General features: G+C 39.5%; 1 protein-coding gene across 1 annotated transcript; it reads right to left on the bottom strand.

Annotated features, from left to right (window-relative positions):
- Positions 1-19,432, bottom strand: enpp2l (ectonucleotide pyrophosphatase/phosphodiesterase 2-like). The gene is made up of 25 exons (XM_023959727.2): positions 19,105-19,432; positions 15,562-15,667; positions 14,086-14,235; positions 13,420-13,545; positions 13,289-13,349; positions 11,821-11,918; positions 11,634-11,713; positions 11,354-11,473; positions 10,828-10,883; positions 9,891-9,956; positions 8,318-8,390; positions 8,096-8,204; positions 7,549-7,674; positions 7,429-7,460; positions 7,175-7,302; positions 6,782-6,860; positions 6,260-6,347; positions 5,857-6,029; positions 5,664-5,724; positions 5,107-5,246; positions 4,551-4,692; positions 4,383-4,460; positions 3,318-3,450; positions 651-804; positions 1-539 (listed from the first exon to the last, which is right to left on the bottom strand). Exons 1-25 carry the CDS (start codon positions 19,120-19,122, stop codon positions 369-371), a joined length of 2,568 nt encoding a protein of 855 aa, XP_023815495.1. The 5' UTR covers positions 19,123-19,432; the 3' UTR covers positions 1-368.
- Between the last annotated feature and the right edge of the window lie 6,021 nt (positions 19,433-25,453).

The raw sequence follows: 25,453 nt of genomic DNA, 5'->3' as shown, positions 1-25,453 counted from the left end.
TTATAGTTGTTATACTTTATTTTGTATGTAACTGCATGTGTTTCTGTTTAACAGGAGAATTACATGAAGGAAGTTACAGAGTTACAGCGGCATGATGGTCCTGTTCTGCAGAATATTACGTGAAATGTGCGACAGCAGCTTTCAGCCCCACACTCTGCACCAGTTCTACTGCTAGGTTAAGCTTTTTTTTTCGTGAGGATTTTAAAAAAAGCATTAATGTTTTTATTTTAACAATTTTATTTCTAACAAAATAATTCCCCTAAAAAAGGCTTGTTGGGCTGGAACAGATGAGGTCCAGAGAGCATGCAGTGAAACATGGACTTTCAGAAAGAGTAACGTCCTGCATAGTCGTGTCCGTTTCTGTGCGTTCAGTCGTCACTCTCGAACGTTTGCAGGTACGTTTTGAGTCTTAGGGTGTCGATGTAAGTTAAATTGGTGGATCTGTAAAGGTCCAGGCCGGTCAGGATCTCCACGTCTCGGACTCTGGCTGTGTGGTGCTTCAGCAGGTCTTCCACCCACTCGGACTCGTCCTCAGGACTCTGCAGACACAAACATCAGATGGTTACTGTAAGCAGTCATGTATGTGCAAACCATCCACAGAAAACGCCCCACTCGGTCTGGAACTCAGGAGGCGGACTTTTTCCACTCACGTTGCAGACTTCGCTGTTGTCGGCTCTGTGAGGAATGAGGAATGAAAAGACCTGGAGGTCTCCGCCACACTCCTCCACAGTTTGGTTCAGCTCCTGGCAGCTTGTCACAACAGTGTAGAAGTGGGTGGGGACAGGGAGACCTTCCACTGAGAACCTACCAATGGAAGAAGGGGACACTTTTTAATAACTTTATGTAATAGCCAGTTAAAAAAAAACATTAGCAAACTGTTAATTATAAGTGACATACTGTATTACTCAATAATTGACAGCTTGTTAAGCATTCATAAATGTGCCTTATAGTTATGTTTAACTTTTTAAATATAACTGCCTATTATTGATTTAATTAGTAATAGATCATGAACGAGCTGCAATGATTGGTCAACATGGCAAGCAGAGAAATAAGTGCAAAGAGAGGAAAGCGTTAATAGTTGTTAAAGAGTTTTTAGTCAAATTCGAACTTATAACTTATAAGAACAACTTATAATTCAAATAAACTACCGTAAATTCCGGACTACAAAGCGCACCCGATTACAAGCCGCACCCACCCATATTCACGTGTTTGACTGCTTTTATACATACACAAGCCGCGTCAGAGTACAAGCCGCGCATGTGTTAGCCGATATTGTCATCCTGACGGATCACGCCCAGCATCCCAGAGTGAGTGCAATTTATTAGCACATTGTGGGTGGTGCCAGTTTTGCCTCTGGGTCACGTATTTGAGTGGATCGACATCTGTCAAACAGCATGGACCTCTATTCTGTTCACAAGTCCCTCAGTTATGGTGTTTTTATTTCATTTTTTTTTTTACTTATTGAAAATCTAGGTATCATACATAAAATTACAAACAGTAACCATATAATCAACATTACATCCCTCAGTTATGATGAGGAAATTTACATCCGCGATTCCCCATTTCCCATGAGTCTTAGGGGCTAAAGGCGGGGCCAACGCCCGGCTCGCCATACTGTTGTACGTGTTTAAGAATGAGGATCAGCAGTGCATGGAGGGGTGAACGGGTAAAGCTCTCCTTCCGCTTGTGTCGCAGCAGCGTTATGGGAGTAACAGGACTGGTTAGAAAACACACCGGTAAAATAAAGCAGCGGCGACTGAAAAGCGCGCGCCTCAGCGTGATACACGCGCCTCAGTGCGGCGCGTGCGTCAGAATTCAGAAGCCTCTGCACTCCACGGACGCCTCTGCGGTCCTTGTCTCCCCTTCCTATCTACTCCGACACCTCTGGCCAGGGCGGCTCCAAGGAGGAGCGCTTCGTCCCCGTTGTGCCGGTGGACGGAGCAAATCGTTTCTGTGCAAAGCAATCGGACTTAATACTGTACGTTTTGTGTATGAGGGGCGGATGCGTTGTTACGTGTGGGAGCCATCAGACTGCCATCGGCCCCGCAGCTCTATAAGAGCAGCAGGAGGAGAAGATGTCTCCAACTCACACGGAGGCTGTGAGCTTTTCAAAGCAAAATTCCGCTTTTACGGTTTCCTTAGAAACCGTAAATGGAGTGTACATTCACTCCATGCGCTGTTTTCTCCGTCACGCAGCAAACCGGCTTTTCTTAACCCGTTGGTGATGGTGGACTTTTTTACGCTGCTTTTAACGATTGCTTTTAACTTGAAAGCTTCATCATATTGTAGCGGCGATCACGTGCACGTTGGGTCTAATGGCCCCAAAGGATTCTGGGATGCGGCCGGGCATGCGTGTTTCGTTTTGTTGAACCATGACTGAAGTGTCTAAGACCTAAAGTCAAGTCCATGCTGTTTGGCTGCCAAGAGGTGTGTTGAAAAGAAATGCCTTGTGCTTGGAGTTGGATAGAGAGTTCAAACTATTCACTGAGTTCGAAAGTACGTACACGGCGGCCGCCAATTAAATCCATAAATTAGCCGCGTCACTGAAAAAGCCGCAGGGCTGTAAGCGCAGGAAAAAAGTAGCGCCTTGTAGTCCGGAAATTACGGTAATTCAGAATAATAGTTTTTTTTCATTTTTAGCCGATAATCCAAAACCCTGTGTCATTTCTAGGACATAGTTTCTGCAGAGCAGCAGGAGTTCATTAGAAATGTCATTTCTCGTCATCCATCTCTTTACATACTCTCCAGCTAGCTTACAGCCCCTCACAACCCCCAAAACGGCGAGCAATATTGAAGTCATCCAGCCGCACCATTCTGAGCCGTATGCCAGCTCGGAGGAGGAAATGGATCCACTTGTCTGAAATCCGATCAGAATGGAGCGGAGCAGGAAGCGTGGGACTCGCCGTGCGCATTTTCTAACAATGACAAGCATTTTCTTGTAACATTTCTTTATGTCCCCCAACATAAAGAAATGTTACAAGAAAATGCAGAAAAACCCCCAAAACAGGATTTTCACTGGAGCGAGTTTTTAATATGATTTAATTGAATGAATTAATAACAGATTAATAACAGATTCTGCCAAAAATCACCTTTGTAGTAGCAAAAGCCTACCTGTTTATTGATACTAATCAATAGTCTTCCTTTTCTTTATCTCCCAGATTACACTTTCTTTGACCCATCCTCACAAAAGCATTGCTTTTTAACATATTTCCTCTGTAGTGCTCAGCAAACATGTTCTTATGTTCTTTTGGGTATGTTTACTAGAGGATGACAACAGGAGGGAGGCGGGAAAACCATCCTTTGGTGCGTTAACTTACTCTTTAATCTGCTCCACGGTGTCTCGAAGGCCGTCGTAGTTGTGGTCAAAGACAGGTCCAGAGAGGACGTTTATGCTGTTGTTTTCCTCTGCGTATCGCCTCACCAGCGTCTCCTGCAGGTAAGTCCATATCCCTGCACCCATAAAAACACGACCATAAGAGGGTTTGAAGATTGAGATCAGACCATTCATTCATTCTGTCATTTCTGAATCCGTTTGTTCCCCTTTCCCGGCCACGTGAGATGAGACGAGACCAGTCAAGCCAAATCAAATGTTAACATTATCTTTGGACAACAGGAATGGGAATAAACACCTGATCAGATAAAAATGCCTCATGTAAACACACCGTTCGGAAAACTCTGCCCCGATCAGACTCGTTTCCTTCCGATGGAGATAGGTGGGTTATGCCGATTGTTGGTCCAATCGTGGTGCATAGAAACAGTTTATTCTGATTGTGGGTCACTACTGCTCTAGTTTTACGTCATGCATAGATGGTGTGACTTAAAGTAAGTAAATATGTCTGGTAAATAATTTTATTGTTTTTGTCTATTCCTTTAATTTTATGAGCTCTTGTATTTTATTTATGTGAAAAAAAGTCTTGAATTGTGTAGTTCTAAATGTGATCAAATATTATTGCTCAACCTAAAAAAAAAGACTTGTCCCAAAGGCTTAATTTAGCATTTATTAAAGAAATTGAAATTGTGTATTCTCACATAAATCTGATGACAATGAGACATTCTCCGGATTTGCATGAGACGTGGGTTCAGAGAGCATCTGTTTGTCCTGATAAGTCCCTCTCTCCACATAAACAATGGGTATCAGGCAGTCCTTTCACAGACTTGACATCACCGTTTGTCTGTCCTTTGTCCCATGTGACACCTCTATCCTGCCATCCCAGTCCCCTCTTAGTTTTTTATCTTTTAAGTCCGCCTTTCAGAAACACCCATTACTGCTTTACAGCTGCCTCTGACGTCTAAACGTCTAAATATGACCTTTCATAGATGAATGTAAATAACAAATTTCAAGAAGCACCTTTTTTATTCCCTGTTTAAACAAATGGACTCACTTTTGAAGGCGGGATACATGGGAACGGTGTTGGTGATGAGGGAGGCATCATATCTGGACGCTGGAGATGTTGAGAGAACTGTCGACAGAAATGTAAAAATAAATAACAACATTCATATCCTGAGTTAGTACGTACCCTGTTTCCTCTGACAAACATCTGCAGCTTTACCTGGCGGGAAGAGGAAGCCGTAGGTCAGGTGACTGTTCTGGCTGTAGCCGCTGCAGCTCTGACTGTGGTCGGGTGAAACTCTGGGATCCGCCTGGACGCATTTAACACTCGGGGAAACCTCTGGAACCGCCGTCATGTCGTCCTGTTCAACACGAATATGACGAGACATTATTAGTCGCACTGACTTCCATTTTTTAATTTAGGTGGAGAAAACTCAAAGAATGATGCCATTCAAAGCAAGGTTCAGAACTTTGTAGAATTCAGGCAAAAACACAAATATCTACTTTGACTATCTCACATTTGATTCTTTTCTTTAGAGCCTCCAACAATTTTAAAGCCTAACAAAACACACAAAAAAAGAAACAAATGCTAACAACTCAATAAATAATAAAGACAGAAATTGGACCCACTCATTGTATTGAAGATTTTAAGTTCTTTGTGAATTGAATTCCTCTTTAACAGTGATTGACAGCCCTGCTTTGGCTCATTTATGCGTTTAAAAAAAGTAAAATGTGAAAGGAAGAATCTGAAAGTGGCCGTGCACGCTGACGTTTACCTGTCGCGACAGCGTGTAGGAAGTCCAGAGAGGCATAGCCAGCTCTCTGCTGTAGCCACTGATGAACTCCACGTGGTGCAGAAGGCTGTACTCGGTGCTGAACATCACCGCTGGACGACCAAACGGTAGATGGGTGGTGTCTGCAAACAAGTCAAAGTTTGAGCTTCACCTCAATTCTGACTGAATATTGATATTTAGTGTAAGCCTCATGGCTGAATATGCCATAGAAATACAATGAAAATAAACACATTAATTTTTCTTAACGTTTTGGCTTAAAAAAGTGGACATGTTCATTTAAGTCCATGTATGAGGGGAAACATTTTTCTCCTCGCTTTACTGCTTATTTATGCTTCTTCATTCAACTGGCAAAATCTGGCAACATGATCTTATAAAAGGCATTTTACTGAACTTGAGCAATACTGGATTTTGGCTTAGCTTTGTGAAATATGTTTTACCTCAGATTATTACCTCAGTTAAGTCCCTTAAATGTTGTTTGTATTTGAAATAAAGTTAAAGAGGAACTGGATGTACCCTTAATGGATTTGAAGGCAACGTACTGTAATTGTAGTTTCCATCGGCTGCAGGACTGAAGGCTTCGACGACCTCCTCTACTCTGTTCTGAAACAGGAAATTCAACAAAAAGGGGCAAAAAAATATGACAAATAGGATCAATGTCCTTCTTTCACGACAAAAGTTAGAATACAATGACATCATCGCGTTTTCCTGTAGGTTCACTCCGACCGCCCTGACCTCATGGTCACAGCTGCAGCCCAGATCGTTGGTCCCTTTGCCGTCAGAGTCGGACGCCGGTGATGGAGGCGTGACTTCCTCTGGCATGGTGGGGTGGAACACCGGCTCTTTCAGCATGTCGTTCAGGCTGCCGTGTGTCCCGTTGTTGGGGGCTGGCTTTAGCCCCAATAAGTCTGACACCAAAACAAGGACGAGATCGCTCAAACGTTACATTGAAAAGAATTCTCCTATGACTCTGTAGAAAGAGGGAATGTTTTTCATCTTAAAGGTCTGCGTATAGAAATCAAACTGGATTTGAAGGTTTTATGTTGCCTAAGCTGCTTTTGCTGCATGAACATCATTTTAGTATTTGCAGACTTTTTATGCTGCGATACGATAATCAGAGAAGTGTAAAGTTTCTCACCACACATGATGTTGTATAACTCTATGTTCTCAAACTCGGGCACCCTTTTCTGGAACTTGAAACTCGGCCCGTGGCCTATAAAAATCGTCTGCATGAAAAAGAAAAGACAAACAAAAAGGACAGGGAAGAACACAAAAGTTAGTTTTATAGATGTGTCCGAATTCCTCCACTACGATTTTGTGGTTCTGTGCGAATCTACAATTCCAAAATCCAGATCCCTAGAAATTTCCCAGGAGTCTCTGTGAAGAACCAGTGAGCATCGATGCTCACTAGAGTTGCAAATAAAGACCACAATGCATTGCGTCTGAACAATCTTTGCAAAGAAAATGTATTAATATGTATTTTTGTGATAAACCATCAACGTTTTTATCTTCAGAATACAGTTTTCAAAATCCAGGGCACTACATAGTTAGTGCTGCTATGTAGTTTCTTAGTAGTTAAGACTTAGGAATTCAGACGTAGCCAAACAGTTGTAAAAAACGTTATTTGTATATGCGTCATAAGAATATGACATCACATTACCCTCATGCTGGTTATCTTGTTGTCAAAGCCGTGATCTCCAAAGAAACCGCAGCGAGTTCTCGGCTTTTCTGGGGTTTTCCTGAAATGCAACATTTTTATATATTTTTCTAGAAATGTATCTTATTCTTTATGTATCTGTGATTTAAACAGTTTTTTTTCAAAACCAACCAGTTAGAATATTTTCTAGGATAAAATCATTTTGCCCCATCAAGGGTTTTATATAAATTTATTACATTGGACATAACACACGCCGATTCACACAGATTAGAATAAAGAAGTACTCGAAAAATTAAGTTTTAGGCCTTATTCTCTTTATATGCTCTCCATCATGAGGAAAACCATGATTAAAAACACTGTTTTCATTGGAGTGGGTGAATAAAAAGAAAAGGTCACCTGGCAATTTGCCACTTTTTCTCCATCAGCAGGTGGACGTCCTCGATTCTGCGGTTGTTGGCGTAGTGAAGCCTCTTGGGTAAATGCTGCTTCAGGTATGGTTTAAAGTGCTGAGTTGGCATTTTGCACTGAAAGCAGAAAAAAAAAAAGCAAACAAAGAGTTTGAACAACCTCATCTCCCTCAAACAGGACAGCAGAGTCAGCTTGAGGTAAACATTCAGTTTGGTTTCTGTCTCTTTGGCTGAATTACTCACTGTGAGGTTTGCAACCACGACCTTTGGGTCATCTAGAAATAAAAAACATAAGCAGAACTCTTAACCGGTTTTGCACATTCGACACGGATTTAGAGAGACAAAGCAGCAATGGCAGCATACATGAGGAGGATTTGGGGTCACGGGCACGAATTCTACCGAGTGATCCGGGTATCAGAGCGATCTCCTCTATTTTAAGAGGGTAGCTGTTGAGGAACTCGATCCTGTCGCAGTGAGCCTCTTCCATGCCTTCAAAACAGAAAAGACTTGAGTTGTAGGATTATTTGGAAAGGGTTTTTTCAAAGACACAATGGAAACGTGCTTGTTCTAAACATAGACAGGTTCCACAAAAATCAACTTGCCTCTCATTCAGGCAGTCCATACATATTTAACATTTCTGTCAAACAAAAAATGTGATTCTAGTATGGGATGGGACTATAAAAGTTGGTTTCCTCCCACTTTTTTTGAAACAAATAATGAAACTCTTTTTGACAAACTTCATATTTAATGGATTCAGTGTGTCGTGTCTCTATAAGTTTATTTATTCCTATTTATCAAGTACCTTTTGTTTTAATTGTTTGACATTAACCAATTTCTTTATAGATTATTTAACAATGTATGTAGTATTTCTGCTCAAAAGGCATTTAATGATCTTTTCCTGTCAGAGTACCGTGGTCTCCCACGAGGATGACGTTAACACAGCGGTGAAGGTTCATCTGCTTCAGGCCGTTCATCATTTGACCAATAATGTTGTCGATTTCCCTCAGAGGATTGTCCAGCTGAGCAAAGGAGGATGAAAACACGCCAGTCAAAGCCTGTGGTCATGCCGCGTCGCTGCAAATCTCTCAATGAGCATCGCTTTTAGCAGCTGCACCAACACGGTCACACCCACCTCACTGCTGAGCGGACCCAGACGATGGCCGAAGGTGTCGGGCTGCTCTGAGTGAATAGCATAAACGTAGGGCCTGGAGAGCAAACCAACCGTTAAACCCAGCTTTTTTTTTTTATCAAACATATTCAAAGCATCATCAGGATAAACATAATCTATTTTAAAGATTTCTAACAGAATCCTTCTGGAACAAAAAAAAAAAAAATCCAGTTTCTGCCGTTCAGTTTGGTTCTATTAGATAAAAACTATACCTTTAGATTCAAGAAATCCTTTTTTCTGTGTTTTCAGGCGTCGCACAAAGTTAAAAAGAGATTATGACAAAACCCTCTGTGCTTTTATTTTATCAAATAATGCAAAAGTACTTTACAGATAGAGCTGCTCTAAACTGCTGCCTCATTTCAGGCAGGCAGAAGTTTGATTTTGGACCGTTCCATTCGAATCATTTTTCAGCAGCTTTTTAATGCTCTTATTTGAAAACATAGTTAGCTTTTTCATGTGCACCTTTCAGGAAAAAGCAGTGATTCCTAAATTACCAAAAGTTGTCTTTCTAGATGTTTAATACAGATTTAATGACTGCTGCATAACAAACCCAAATCATGATCCCTCCACCGCCATGCTTGGCAGTAACCACAATGTGAAAAAGCTTTGGTTCCATGAAATGTTTAAATGGATGCTGCAGCTTCAACTTAAGGATGAAAGACTATGAAAGCACATTTGAACATTCAGATATCACCAACAATCATTTCTGGACTTTTTTTTTTTAGACAAATTTTTTTTCACAGAATTTTTATTCTTCTGATTAAAATTGAAACTTTTTTTCCAAAATGTAACACATGACTGTATCGTATAGTACAGCTGGTTTATACATTTACTTCCAGCATTAATTCATCTACAGCTGCTCACATAGGACAAACTACTAAATGGAACTATAAGCACATACAGCTTTGTGTTCAAACTAAACACACATCCAAAAGACATCTTATGAATAAAAACATTTAAAAACGCAGCAAAAGCAAATGCAAACATGTTGAAAGTTGTTCTAATAATTTGTCATAGTTCAAGTTCATATGTTAATGATTCATTTCTGCAATGATGACACATTATGGCTCAACTTCAGACACAGGGGAAAAGGTCGTGTCTTGTATGGCTGGCATGTTTATTTACCTGAATTTAATTCATCGGTCTTCAGTGCTAAACGTTTCTTTGCAGTAAAGTTAAAACTTTGATATTGTTATCTTTAAAATCTCCATTTTCTCACTTTGATTTAGTTGGCAGAGATTTGACAAACATTTTCTGTCATTTGATATACTTGAGTCATGCAGTAGCTGGTGGCATTTTGTTTTGGGAATGGATTTTCTTATTAAGTATTAAATTGTGCTTTACTGCCCCATTCTGTCGTTAATGTTCTTATGTGTTGTGGGATTTTTTTGGTTTACCTGACTGACAACACTTTGGGGGGGAAAGTAAAAAACGACCTGGTTTCTAAGTAATCTAGTGCCGTTTTGTTTGATTTCTGAAGGTAAAAGGGGTGTTGGACAATTTCCTGCTAAAATGTGTGAACAATAAACAGACTCACCTCTCATCGTCAGGCAGGTGCAGCCAACTTAGGATGGTTAAGACCCTCCTTTCAAAAGGAATCACCCTGGAAACAAATTCAGTTTTTTCCTTTCAATTTTAACAGGAAAAAAAACACATTTAGTATTTGGATGAAACTTTACAATCAGTTTCATCAAGCAATTGTGCAACACAGGATAACTACTAAACATTATTTGTTTAAAATAAATGTTTTGAGCAACTTTTAAAATTTTCAGCTTGGGTTTTATTGGGCATTAAACTAGTGTTTTATTTTCATAAACACAACCGTTCCTGTTATTAAGTATTTGTGGACTCATTTGTTGGGTCTTGTCAGTCTTTTTTGCTCTTTAGCATAATATCTTATGGAGATGTGGTCTCACTCAGTGACACTATGCAAAAAAAAAACTAGGTTAAGTAAATCAAAATATGTATTCTTTGACTTTAGATTGGACCCAAACTATCAATTAGAACTATTTTGTTAGCAATGGTTGCTTTTATCTCTCTTTAAAGGGACCATTTAAATGTTTGTAACAGGAGTGCAGCTGCAAATAAAAACATCTGTGGTTATGGTGTAACATTTTAAACAACAAAAAAAACACATTTCACCAATAATTATAATAATGCCACTCATCTTCTATTTTGTCTTGTCTTATGTCACACGCTAAATCAATAAATCAGCTTAATTTTTTTAGATTTACAGGTTAAAACGTCTACAAGCAGCTGCACCCTTAAATAGCTCTGTGTAAAAGAACATTTGCAAAACTTACAGTAGCTCAAAACTGGACTCACAGTGAACAATTGAAGGAAATAAAACATGTTTATAAAATAAAATGTGATGCTTGATATTAGGTGTTTTGTTTTTTAATTGACCCTCTTTTGCCTAAACATCATCAAATGTCTGACGCTAATGAAGAATATTCCAGTACTAACTTAAGTACCAAGGCCAGAAGAAGGTGCCTGCCTTCACTCCCTGTTTCTCTGCTGTGATCCAGATCTGAAAGAAGGAAAGAAATCCGGTGTGCAACAGTCCTCTCACATAAACTGTAAACATTAGGGGTGCATAGGTCGAGCGTCAACCACAGATGTGAAAGTAATAGGTTTGCTTTCCCTATCAGTGAACTGAACTCCCATAATGCTCCTGGTCCTCTGGTTTGTGCCTTGCATAGAACCTCTGCTGTCATAGCTGTATGTGAGTAACAGTGACTTTGACTGCAAAGCACTTTGAGTCTTGATGAGGGTAGAACCGTGCTATACAATTATATATTATTGAAGCCTTTAATTTCAAAGGGTTTTAAAGCTCAACCACTATTTGTTCCAGTTCCTTGTATTGTCTTACAGGAATTGGGATAAACAGTGTGCGGGTCAGTGACGGCACAGAACAAAGCCCTGCACTCTTCCCCTGTGGAAACATGAGTCTGAAGTGAGCTCGCTTCAGTTAGGAGCTGGAATCTGGAGCACACTCACCGGCTGTCCGCCCCACCAGCGGTGATTCAGTTTCTCTCTGGTGCGCAGGCTGAAGGTGGCATTGAACACCGGGTCATGCATGGTATTTCCCACAATCCCATGAGACTCTGGGTACAGGCCCTGCAGAGAGGTCCCACAGAACAATCCGGCTTAAGGCAGTGTCACAACAAGAACAGATTATCAGGGCATAGTAAACATGAGTGTTAGCAAATGTTTGCTTTTACTTAGCTCTCAACTATAGGAGTACTTATTAACTGTGCTGTACAGCTGGATGACTTACTGTAGCAAGGGTGTATAAGTTTGGAAATGTCTTTGAGGGGTAGACTGGTCTTATGTATGGGGATGATGTTCCACATGTTCCTGAGGATAATCAGAGGAGAGATACAAATCTGACCACTCAACAGTTTTCCTGAAAATGTACAAAAGTGAACAGCAGACAAATACTACTGATAAGGAACGAGTCATACGGAGTTTATGTATGTTGGGGATGACAGATTTGCCCTTCTTCAGGTAGGAGGCTCTGAACCCATCCAGGGACAGCATGATGAGGGGAGGACGTATGAAACTGGGGAACACAAAGATGACAAAAATGAACAATTCTATAACTTTAATAACCCCCTGTGGTATGATAATATGGCTCCAAAAGTCTCCATTGTTCCTGTGTGACTACCTTGTGCATTTTCTGTTTGTCCCTCCTGGTCAAAGCTGCCAGATCCTAAAATGGATTCCTTACGGTTCATAATGTTCTGGCCCAATATGCTGTTCTGTGATTACCAAAAGGAGTCTGCAGATCCACACAGCCCATTAAAGCGGTGTACTGGACACCGCTTCATGGGCCTTAAAGCAGCGGCCCCCCACCCACCGGCCGCGGACCGGTATTGGTTCGTGGGTCATTTGGTACCGGGCCGCACAGAAAGAATAAATAACTTGCATGACTTCCATTTTATTTATTCCGGAATCTGAAAGATGTTTTATTTTGAAAAACCGCCCGATTCTCTGTCATATCCGTCTATGCCGAGGCGCTCTTCTCGGTCATGTGATACATACAGCTAAAATAAAACCCAGGAGCTAGCAAAATGAGTAAAAACAAAGGTCTTTGGAAAGTCTCTTTGCCAAGTGGAAAACGCCCAGCCAGGAGTCAGAAGGGGAGCCTTCGACTTCCGAAAATAAATAAATAAATAAATAAAGCTACATTCAAGAGACAGTACTTCTTTTTTGCATCATGTGTGTGGGAAGGGGAGAGGGGGATGACACCTGTAAGATGTCCAATGTAGTGGCTGTCAAACTAAAAGCTCAGGATTCGTCTTGTCACATCAATCCTAGCATAGCTACAATAGTTATCTTATAGACCGGTCTGTGAGAACCTTGTGCGCGACATCGAACCGGTCTGTGGCGTTTAAAGGTTGGGTACCACTGCCTTAGAGTGTAGAGTCAAGGTTTCAGAGGCTGATATCTCCCACGTTCCTGTTGACTACACTCCACATTGTCTGTTTGTCCCTTCTGGCCAACGTTCCCAAGGCGCAAAATGGTCTTACAGTCATTGGTTCTAGGTTGTTTGTCTAGGTCCTTGGTGGCTTTGCCTCACAGATTCGGTCTTTTCTAACATTAGGTTTCTATCGAACTCCCACGAAAAATGAGCATCAGATGTACTTGATTTTTGCTTTTCTTAAAGTGTATGTTTTTGGACCGTTAAAAAGGTTAATTATGCACAAAAAAAATAACAACAACCTCCTCACAGAAAAGTCCCGGGTAAGCTTTCAACCAGTAACGTTTGGTTACAAAATCATGGCTCTATCATGGTTCTTCAAAGTATTTCAGATTTAATGAAAAGGTTAAGTTGAAATTAAACAAGATTAAATTCTAAAAGTTAGATCGTCCTTCCTTGATATGTTGCAGATTGTTTGGAGCAGAACAAAGTTTCCTCAGAAGTCTCACCCAGCAGGGCACTCGGCACTTTTGATCTCCTCACAGTCTCCTTCCACCCATGAAGTTTCACCTTCAAAAGAAACACACAGTTATTAACTTCTTCTAAGCTTTTTTTTTGTACATTTGGTTGTGATGGTTACCTTGGCAGACAGATTTGTAGTTGGAGCAGCAGTCTCCCCTCTCCAGACAGTCCTCTGAGCAGTGGCAAGCATGGTTTTCATTCCTTTCCTCCCCACAGCGATCTGGTCGGCACTCAAAACCTCCCTCTGATAAAAAAGTTCAAAAGATAGTTTAACTGTTTTCTATCATCAAATATTTGAGAAGGAAATGAGCTCTTCCAACCTCAACAAGAAAAGTAAATGTTCCTTTCACTTGATAACTTAAGTAGCAGAAACATTGTTTTAGTAGCCATTGGTTCTAAAAGTCTCTTCTATGATTCAGTTTCTTGCTTGCCTTTTACCTCACATCAGACACTTTGGATACAAGTGTGCTTTAAGTGACAGAATGGAAATGTAAAAGGTAATTCCTTGTATTTGTACTTATTAAATAACAGTTACATATGGAAGCAGTTTTACTTATACAAATTACTTCCTGGTTCAATCAGCTATTCTGGAAACGGGGCAAGTTTCTGGCGCTGGAAGCAGTGCACTCTAGGTAAAATCATCATAGGGAGTCAGAACAGCCTTCATAAAAATGTTTTGTTTCAATTTGAACTAAAGTAAAATAGAAAAAACGTCAAAAGAGCAAACCAATTAGTGTGTTTAACAACAGGTGGGTTGGGTTGGATGATGCCCGGCACAACTAACCTGTTTTTAGACAGTGCTCATCAAAGTCGGAGCAGCAGCTGTAGTAGGTTTTACAAAGATTGTCACATCTGCATCCAGGAGGATCAGTCACCTTCAGCTCAAAGCACCTCCCCTTACAGGAGCCCGATGTGCTGACCCACTCTGAGATGACTGGAGAAAAGGAAACAATTCACAAACATCTGCCACGTCTGATTGCAATAAAAGAATCCGACATCTAAAATGAATTCCACTTTTACAACGTTTTCATTTTTATTGAAGCAGTGCACTATACTCTTTTTATTTTTCAGAATGCAAATCGGCTTAATTGTTAACTTTTTATTTTCAGCTGTAAAGTTGGCATTTGAATTCCAAACTATTCCAGTCACGTGTCAAAAAATTCCACAGGCAACACTTTTCCAATAACGCCAGAATTTATGAGCATTTTGTGTGAGTGAATGGGTTGGTCGGAAGCATTTATACAGTGCTTTGAGTATCAGTCGGTCCAAAAGTGCTTGGAAATGAAAAACCACTTGCAATCAAGTGGCCACTTCCAATGAAAAGACTATCTAGACGTGCATAAACACGCGTTTCAGGCTTTCACGTTCAAAAATGTTCAAACATTGCTACGCAAGTATCTGTTTTCATGGTTGAACGTTGCCAGCTAAACCAGGTCAAACATTGACCAATCAGGCGCTAGGATTCGATAGAGACGTATGGATGGTTTCTTTTTAAATTTAAGGAAGTGCTAATCGTTTGATCGTGAAGGAAAAAATTAATAGTTGCAGTTTGTGCCTGGCCGGAATTATATGACACAAAGACTTTCATGAATCAGACTAGAGATGTGAAAGAAAAAGGCTGGAGTGAGATTCACGAGATTTACACCGCTTTGACATTTATTTCAACTGTACATGGCAGACGGGGGCACTAGTAAACAGCTGAAAAAGAAAAAGGTACACACTGCTTGTGCAGTGTAAAAGTGCTAACTGTAGTACACCAATGCACATCAAATGCCCTGTGTGTATGCAGTTTAAGAGTGACAAACTTTATTTTATATGAAACAATCATAAAGAAAATGATGTCAATGTAGAATTTTTCAACATAATCAAGTAACCACATGGAAATTCACTTTTGCAAAACAATAGATGTCAACATTTGCTTGCTAACCTGATCATAGAGAATTTAATTTAAATATAGGACATGTGATACCTTGTTTTCTTATTTTGTGCAGATGCTGCAAGAATACCATGCATAGGATTATTATTAATTTCCAATATTATCAAAAGGCATTACAATGGTTACACAATATACAGGCCTCTTTTCAGTAGGGTAGATTTAGATTTGACCCACAGAAATAGTAATACTGACTACTGCATTTTTTATGTGTAACATTAAATTAGATACAATTCAGATTTAGCATGAGATCAATTATAGTGACATTTTCTCCAAATAGTTGGCTGAACTGCAGATTGATAGAAAAACAGAAAGATCTCCTTTCACCTTTAGTAAATTGTGAAGGGGTGTCTCCATCCTCTGAAGGTCGGCTGGCTTGAAAAACATAGGCTCTGCTAACATCAGTGCACCACAAGCAGACCGCAAGCACTACCTGCAAATGAGCCCAGACACATGAACAATACTATTATTTAAATCCCATAACTTTGCACAGCTGCATGTTCCGCGTACATACTTACTGATGTTGATGCTTGCAAGGCAGAAATGGCATTTTTCAGACTTTAAAACTACCTTCACACAATAAAACCAAGATGTCAACAAGCTGCTGGTAAAAGCTAAAGGCAAACTTAAGTTGGTGAAATCACTTTGATAAAAAAATAAATTATTAAACATTTAATTTAGAAACGGAACTGTGATCTTTTTTTAAATCCAGTTTGTGTATTTTCCGTTACAACAAGAGTAGTCATATACTCCTGAAAAACGACCTTCTTTAGGCCTGTAGCCTGTTCTCAGGAGTAAAAATCTCTGCGAGCCCCCCCCCCAAAGTCAAATGGTGCAATGCACAGGGAAGTTGCAAAATTCTAAAGTTCAAACTCTACTGAACTTAGAAAGTACGATAAATATTAAAGGTCATGGCAGAACATTTTTAAAAAGTCTTCACAAATGGCGTCTGAACAGAAAAAAAAACAACAACACTAAAACAGAAGATATCAACTAGAAAACATTGTGGTAGATAAATGACAAATTGGTTTGTTTATTGTTTACTGGTGTTAAATCCCCTTTAACTGTTCCAAATATGTACAGCTAGGGGTTAAAACTGGACTGCAAAACAGGGATAACACCAAAAACTGACAAATTACATGAAGAAATCAAATACTAAATTAGCATCACAAAATGTTCTTTACTTTTCTCATGGTACTCTGCATGTTTCATAAGTTATTTTTGTAAAGAAATGTTGTCATATTATATTCAGGTATGTCTTGTTTTTCCATCAGCAATCTAATAGAAAGATCATGGATTGTATTACAACTGGAGGACATTGTCTTTTCCGCAGTGTGACATAAAAAAGGCTCCAGTCTACACTTAGAAAACGTTTCAGAGAGATTCCTGGTTGTTGATAGCCAATAACAAGAAATGTTTATCGATAGTCATAGTTGACACACCTGTACAAGGTGGTATACTGTAAGTACGTAGAGCAGTGTTTACTGAGACCTTACCAATATCAGCCAATCTGTATCACCCCAGAGTTTGTTTGACCCAAAGTATGGTTAGTTTGACTGGTGGCATAATGATGTTACTTGGGCATATCTTGAAGTTGAGTCATGGCACCTGGACTTAAAGTCTTCTTCCTTGAGCAATTGAACTTAATTTCTAAACTTGGTGTAAAACCAAAACGTAACACCAAGCTAAAAACAACGTTGCTCTATCCAACTGAACAAAATTCTGTACTTAGCTCTTTAAGACTGTTTTAATGAGCCCTCAAGTCCTTCCTATTTCCATTTTTTTGGTAGATAAAAAAAGCTCATGCATCTACTGAATGCTTGCAACTGGGAAAGTGGGAACCAGCGTCTTCAGAGCTGAGGTCACCCATCTATCAGTCCGTCCGTCCATCCATCCATCCATCCATCTTCCATCCAATCTTCCATCAAAACTTCCATCCATCCATCCATTAATTATTCTATCCATCCAACTATCCATCTAACCATCCATCAATCCATTGATTCATCCACTAGTTATGCCATCCATCCATCCATCCATCCAATCTTCCATCCATCCATTATTCTTTCTACCTAACCATCCATTCATCCACCTACCAACCAATTTATCCATCCATCTATTCATAGATCCATTTACTATCTGCCTTAATTCACTTAAATACTAATGAATCTTTTCAATTTTCAACCCAAATTCAATGTTGATTTCACAAAACTGGTCACTGCCTTATACCTCCTTCCATTACGAAGAGTTTTTTTCAGCCAAGAAAGAAAAGATAGAAAAAACAGACTTTAAAGGAAAATCCAATCCATTGATTCTAAATGGCATTTTTGATACATAGTGCAACTTTTTATACAATAAAGCAATACTGAAGTCATCAATTTCATGTTAAATTGGTGAATAGTTTTTAAGAAAAGTACAAAGAACTTTAACTTGTTTTTATACTTAAGGGTTCAACTGCAGTAAGTAATTATCATGAGGGAGTTCTCTTAAAAAGTCTGCCACTGTTCCAGTCTTCAGCAGAGCTCTGATATGTGCTGTTGGAATAGATTCCATCTTTTATTTAAGCCTCTTTTTGGTGGCTGCCAGCTAAAAACTGGGAAATCCTTTTAAAGTCTTCTCTCTGTTTAAAAGGCTTAAATGTCCCACAGTACCCAAACATAATTTGGCTAAAAAAAGCTTTTAGCCATCAAGGTCTGCTCTTAAAGCTCTGCTTTGGTTGAAGAAGCAGATATTCTTTCTACCTTTAAAGCTTGACCTCAAACTTCCCTTATGTCCTTATAGATCTATGGTGCCCTTTAGCAACTTTTCTTTGCTTAGCGTTCTTCGTTTTCCAGGAATTTAGTAGTTTCTCTCCTCTGTCGCCTCATGCCTTTAGGGATAAACTGAAAATTCTCAACACTGTTTGTTGCAACTAGAAAGGAGCTGGGATGGTATAGTGACTATTAGCTTTCTTCAAAAAAAACAAACAAATTAGAATAAATAGGCTGATCTGTTTTAAATTAGGACTGAACAGGTTGAACTTTACATTTGTCAGATTTTTAAATGAATAAATGAGTCAAATAGCTTGGATCTTTTTGAAAAAAAGGAAACTCTTTAGATAAAAAGCAAGGTCAATCAAACCAGCCCGGTCCAGCATTAAGCAGCATACCTCCCTTTTATCCTTGTTGCATATCTAAACCATTACAAAAAGCAAAAAAAAAAAAAAAATAATTTAGTGACATTATTCCCTTAGATACCTAAAAATTTGTCAGAAATTAAAAACCCTTACTGTCTTATATAAAAAAAGGAAATTTAAGCCTAAATCTGATCTTAAAAAGTATATCTATTATTTTATACAGTACTATTATTACCTGAAATGTCAGCAACAATGACGATTAAAAACTGTCTTTTACAGGTTTAAACTAGCCACTTTAGTAATTTACTTCACCTTTACAAGTATAGCTTTGTGTCTTTTGCTTTTTGTTATGCATTTTCCAAATATATCTTCAATTACAGATGATGCATCATTTGATCAAATGCAGAAGAAAAGTCTTGATGTAAACATCAAACTTCAGCTTCTGGGTACCTTTACCTTTATTCTTCTTCTGACATTAAACTGCAGATTTCTCCTCAACAGCAGACAAACACACCAATAAACTAAAAACACTCCATAAATCATCTTTCTCCTATGATTGGGGTCATTTCCACTTCCTTAAGATCTCAAACTTGATTCAAGATGATCTGAGACTAGTAGCTCCTTCTCTCTGTCAAGTCAATATGTCAATTCTGCAACACCCCTATCTCTTGTTTTTTTGGGGAGGAAACACTGAAGCTTCTGCAAAAACCAAACAAAAAAAAAAAACAACCCACTGAACTGCGACAGTACTACCGTACCAAATTTCCCAGCAGCATTCTCCAAACGGTCAATCCACGTCTGGCATTCCAGTCCAGCTCGGGGAAATGGGAGTCCGGGGGCTGACGTGACGGAGGCTCCTCGGTGCAGTCCTGCAGACAGATCGATGGGGTCCAGCGCTGCCTCTGCCTTGTTTGCCTCTCTGTCGCTCCGCGGCCAATGGGAATGAAGCAATGGTGACAGCTGCGCTCTGGTACAAGAGTGCGTCAGGTCGGGGCGACGCTCCGGAGTCCAACGCTGCGCAGAGTGAGCACACACAGGGAGAGGAGAGGGGGGGCGCCCCCGGGGACTGCAGAGCCCCCCCACAACAAGCCTGCACGCTTCACTGCTGCAGAGCCCTCAGCCATCTAAATCCTCCTCATGACCTTAACTTTTTTCAGGATCACGTTTTTTCTATTCTCATTATTAATTAAACATGTCTTTCTGCATGCTGCCTTGCAAAATAGATTCCCATATGAATCACTGCTCATCATGATTACACAGCAGAAAGAAAACCACTGAGAAAGGACATATTTCACAACCACAGGTCTTTCTCAATGGCTGTAAGAATCCCCCCCCCCCCCCTTTTTTAACCTTTTAAGTAAGGCTGAACCCTGACAAAGCAAGAACTTCCCTACAGAAAAACAATGTCAGGGTATCTGTTTCATTTGATTCTCCTGTGATGTTTGTGCTCATGTTCTGGTTGCTAAACGTCTTGATTTCTGTTCATTATCCTGTCTATGTAAGTGTCCGGTTCTCCATTCATAATCATCAGGTCATCGACTCATCTCCTTTTTTTGGAGGTTTCTATGGATTTATGCCCTCAACCCTCTTCTGCATATTGAATTCCCACTATACCAGGTCCTGAAAAAAAAAAAAAAAACTAATAAAAAAAACTAAATCAACTATTTGCCTATCTGTCAAAGGATTGCAGCTTTTTTTTAATCCTATATTAACATGCATTTCGTCCCCTCTGCTTATTTCTTTTCTTTAGCATACCATTTAAACACCATACTTTATTCCATTTGATATATTTACCCACCAATTTTCTTATGTAGAGAAGTATTCTGCATCTACCATTTTCAAGAAACGACAAATATAAACATTTAAGAAGAATTTTTTTCATTTATTTTGTTTCTTGAGGGGCTCCATCAAAACATTAAACAGTTTAGTTTAGTAATGAACCTTTAGTTTAATTGAATTGAATTGAATTATTTTATTAAACAGGAAAAAAAAATCAAAATTATCCAGCCTGACTCAATTTAACCTGTTAAGACTTGGTCTAACATTTGAGCTAACCCTCTACACATGTAGGGCCCCAATTAAGTCAAACTACCTAATGAGGTTAAATAACCCAAAATGGGACGTCCACATATGAGTACTTCAGGTCCTCAGAGGTTAAAACTGTTTTCCAGCAGGTTTCTGCTCTGCAGATCATAAAACTCAGACATCGATTAGACATCATACATAACAAGACACGACAGAAAAAACATCCCACAATCATGGCGGTCCAAAAGAACCAGTTCAGGGGGACTTGGAACATCACACCAGTGGTTGTTAAGTGAAGAATTAGCGTTCTTTTGAATAGACGTCATGATGTTATGGATCTCATGACTTGTGATTTATGAGTTGTGTACCTGTCTCTTTTACACAGGACCACCCGTTTGCCCATTTTCTCATGTCTGTGTTCCCCGGAAGCTTATCTAAACCCCCCCGCACTGCCTTTTAAGTCCAGCAGGAAGCTGTGTGTTTTCAAACCACCCACATGGCTCCTTCTCCTCAGTGCAGCCCGTCGCTGATAATCATCTGGAGTGTTTGGATTTGGGTTCAAATAACACCTGAGGCTCAAGAAAAAGCCTTGGCTCCTCTTTACGTCTCAGTACTGAGAAGCGTGTATTACTTTGTCCACCTTTAAGGGAGGTGTACACAAAAAGGTCAAAGGTCAGGGATCAATGGTTCTCTCCAGCACATCTACTGCCAACAGATCTCTTTACTCCTCTGTTTTGTTTTGTTTTTCTAAAGCCCCCAGTCAAGGTAATTCATACCTGAACTTTTTATTAGTATTATTATTATTATTTCCTGGTTGAAATGATTGAAAGAAGTTACATTTCAGGACTATTTTCTTAGTTGTACATGTTTGGGAGAGTTGGATGATCTTGGCTGAAGAGCATCATGTCACGGCAGGATTTTATGTGGTTTACCAGACAGGAAAAGGAAAAAGAACCTTTTGGATTTTAAAGGTTCTACGTTTAAAGAGAAAAAATAAAAATGTGATCCCTTTTACTTTTGCTTGCAGTCCTTAAGTCATTAACTTTGATCAATTTTCAAAGCGTTCCAAGTGGTCTTTTGATTCTGATTATCCAAAATCAATAGTTGTGTTTCGTTTTCTGGGACAAAGTTTCTGCAGAGGGGCAGGAGTTCCTCAGAAATTCCCCCCTGAGCTGCGAGCGGGACGTGGAGGAGTAACCCCTCACTGATTTCCCTTTACCCCTTTGTTGACACCCTCTCCAACTGGCTTACAGCCCCTCACAACAAAAATGGTGAGCAATATCAGAGCTATCCAGCCGTACAGTTGCTACAAGAAGATGCTAAAAACAGCAGAAACACAACTTTCATTGGAGTTGCTCTTTAACCTTGAAGTTCTGCTGTGTTTTGAGAAAGTTGGCGTATTAAAAAAACGTTTTCATGTGTATGCTTCGGTAAATGTAGGAGTCAGGTTAGTGGCAGCAAACTGCAAAGGTACTCCAAAAGGGCCTCAAACCATGATTCCACTGCCACCGTGCTCATCCAGCCTTCGCGGATCAGAGGAATCGGGGTTTGTTCCCGCATCTATGGTGTGTATGAAATAATATTGTAATGAAAAGAACTTATCTACAGTATTTGTGTATTTTTTCTAGAGATGGATGTTCAGTTAGCAGGTTATTAGCAGTTACTTTAATACTTTGCACTCACCTTAAAACTCCCGAGGTGCAGATAAGTTCTTTTATAAATGTAGTTTCAAATATTGCCCAACAAGCAGCTCAGGGACATAATACTCTCGCTTTGACTTTTTCTAAAGTGTAAATGTTTTCTTTGCTAAAAATGTTTTGAAGAAACTTGTAAAAACAAAAAAGGTATTAAAAGAAAGGAATTAAGTGCTCACAAACACAGATGTGTTGTTGGTTACTCTTAATCAGTCTTTCTGAAGAGATTTTTATGAAAAAATATTGCTGCTTAAAATTTGCTTTGCAATACAGATGAAGTCAAATTCTTGAAGATCAGAAATCGCAAGATTTGACCCAAAAATAACTGTTTTTTTCTCATTTAGTGCATAAAGTTGTGGAAATACTGTCCCACAGTGAACAAACAGGATCTTAAACAGCTTGAACCTTTTTACTGAAGTGTGCATTGTGTTTTTTTCTCTGCTAAATGTGAGATTCAGTCTCATGTTCAAAGTAGTTTGCACTGTGGGGGACAACGTTGGCTCCACTGTGGCTCTCTGTGATGAAGATCAGCCTCTAGAATGTTTTTTTTTTCCCTCTCTCTCATTTGTGACTATAAAGTAATAGCTTTGTGCTTCTTCCCACAGCACCACTTTTAAAAACACAGCGTCTCTTCTGAAAGGCTGGAAGTGACGGCCTGCGCTCTGCATGCTGGGAACATGTTGTTCACAGGGGGAGCAGGTCCTTTAGCTTTGAAAGTGATCCGTGCATCCATCTCCTCGGGTAAAATGTCCTCATCTTACAGAGACCACACACATGTATAAACAACCGCGAAAGCATGGGACATGCACACACACGGAGGAGCGACTGCACGCTAAAAGTACACAAAGATCCCTACACACGTGAACTCAGAGTACAAAACATCACAATGCCAGTTAAAGCAGTCAAACGCTTAGATTGTTATTTTTAGGCTATGGCTTTGTGCAAATTATAGATCATAAAGAGGGACACAAAGGCCAACACATGCCCCCCCCCCCGTCAGATTGTGCTCAGAAAGCTGCAGAAGAATCTGATTGGTCAGGATGCCAATCTCACCTGAGGGTATACTTGTGGCTTGGATCCTGGGAGGAAGCACATCCTTTTTCCTGGATAGAGTTTCTTTTAGAGCTCATGTGTCAAACTCAAGGCCCGCGGGCCAAATGTGGCCCTCATGTCATTTTATGTGGCCCCCAAGAGCATCAACATTTTTAATTTCTTAAAATAAAGAATAAAAATTGGTCTGCATTCATTCATATCTAGGAGAAATCGGACTAGAAATATTGGATTGGGCGACTATACATTAGGACTTAAACACTGTCCATATAACCTAACCTGACAGAATCAAATGTAAAAGGATTTATGCTAGAATAACAAGCAAACATATGTGTTCTATGCAACTGTAATTGTCAATAACTAAATGAATTGTATAACATTAAGGAGTAGTTGCATTTATTTTTATTACATTTAGTTACATGAATAAGTTATATCTGGCCCTTTTGGAAAGCCACTATGCTGATGTGATGCCCTCGGTGAAAATGAGTTTGACACCCCTGATTTAGAAACATGTAGATTTATGAATACATAGTTCTACACCTGCCAATATTAAGTCAACATCCCAAAAAGGCTGCATTTGATGTGTACATGCTAATGTATGATGGATGATGCATGGATGGATGGATGCATGGATGGATGATAGATGGATGGATGATGGATGGATGCTTCTGTAAAATGCAGATAGGCTTCTTTGCTGCTTCCACAATAGCTCCCCCTATCGGTGACAGATGGTATTAAGCTTAAAGAAGAGTGACATTTTTGTGTTACATTTTGGGGTTCTAAGTGTGACTGAATTGTGGTGACGCCTGTTGGACTGTACAGTGTTCATGTGGTTAACATATTTTATATTAAGGGCACCGCTCTTAATAATAATTAATGCATAGTTAAGAATTAATTAACTACTAAGTAAAGTATTAAGAGACACTTTTTTTGCAATACTAAGCAAGTACATATGGAAACTTCTATAAATTCTTTGTAATGCATTACACCACGGTCCGAGTGAATATCCGATTCTGATTGGCTGCTGGGTGTGCATTAAAAAGGGATAATCTACAGTGATAGTGCACGCCTAAAAAGGAAGTTCCAGTTACATAGCATAAATGTTTTGTATCACTGCGCTGGCTTCTTTAAAACAACCTTTAGCTTCATCATCTGGACAAAAACAAGCAGTATATAAAAAGTTTTGTGTTCAACTTAGAACGTTTTGTGTGCAACGTGGTGGCAGAAATATCACTCCATAGCGGTAAGAGGTGAACTTTCTCTCTGAACTGATGCTTTATTTAAACCGTCATGACCATTAGCATAGATACCGCTTTCCTTTGCGGCTGCATGACAGGTCGGTGCCGGCTAAGCGGCGTGTTGTCATGTTAATGTGATATGTGACAAATATTCCGCTTTTTGTGAAAATAGCGATCTAAACCAAAAAAATAACAAGAATAAAGAACTAAAAACTGGTTGATAATGTATTTCTTTGTTAAGGGACCACGGCAGGTTAACGGCCTTAGAAGTGTGCATTCGTGTCTGACGTTCCAGGCTTCCACGGCCTGACAGCCACAAAGACCCCGTTGTTCCATTTCTTTCTTGGAGTTTTGTTCATGGTGGACACATTATGTGGCAGTGTTACAGAGTTTTTCTGATCTTTAAGGTAAACATGAAACGTTCAGGGCCCTCTGGATAATAGAAGTCTTGTTTCAGCGTGATCTTTCATGATCTTCACTTCTTTGTTTCTACAAAAACTGTTTTGTCATGTTTATTCTCCTGTTTATTCCTGCCTTGTCACACCTAGTTTCCAAATCAGCTATTTCTGTTTTATTCCTTGTCATGTTTTTCTTTTTTTGTTTTGTTACACCTTCTTATGAGGAATCTCTGACACAGATATCCTCCAGCAACAATCACATGCAGCGACTGTGAGAGTGCTTTTCCTCCAGCAGAGGACAGCATTATCCAAACCCTAGATGAGAAGAAACGACATTTCATGGATTCTGCTGCAGTTACTGCCAAGTCCTTTATTAGTTCACCAATACTGTCAGCCAGCACTCTGTTGGATCGCATTCATTCGAAGATTGAGTTTCTTTTTTTGTGTGGAAATTCATTTCACCTCCTCTGTTTTAAAACCCTAATTTAATTTGAACCAGAATAAAAAACAAAACAAACAAAAAAAACACTTGCAGAGTTAAGTCTTTGAAACAGGTGTGAAATGATTAAACTTTAAAGAACTTCAAAAATGTTTTCTCCTGTATCTGAAGATTAAAATTTCCCCGACACCCACAGGTTTATATCTCTGTTAGCAAACATAACTGTGATAAGGTGGTATTTTTAAATCCAAGAGTCACACATT

This window comes from Oryzias latipes, chromosome 11, assembly GCF_053564925.1.
Source record: "Oryzias latipes strain Hd-rR chromosome 11, Olatipes_Hd-rR_3.1".
NCBI lineage: Eukaryota > Metazoa > Chordata > Actinopteri > Beloniformes > Adrianichthyidae > Oryzias > Oryzias latipes.
Note: the sequence above shows the minus strand (reverse complement) of the source record. Positions and strands in the feature narration are given on the sequence as shown.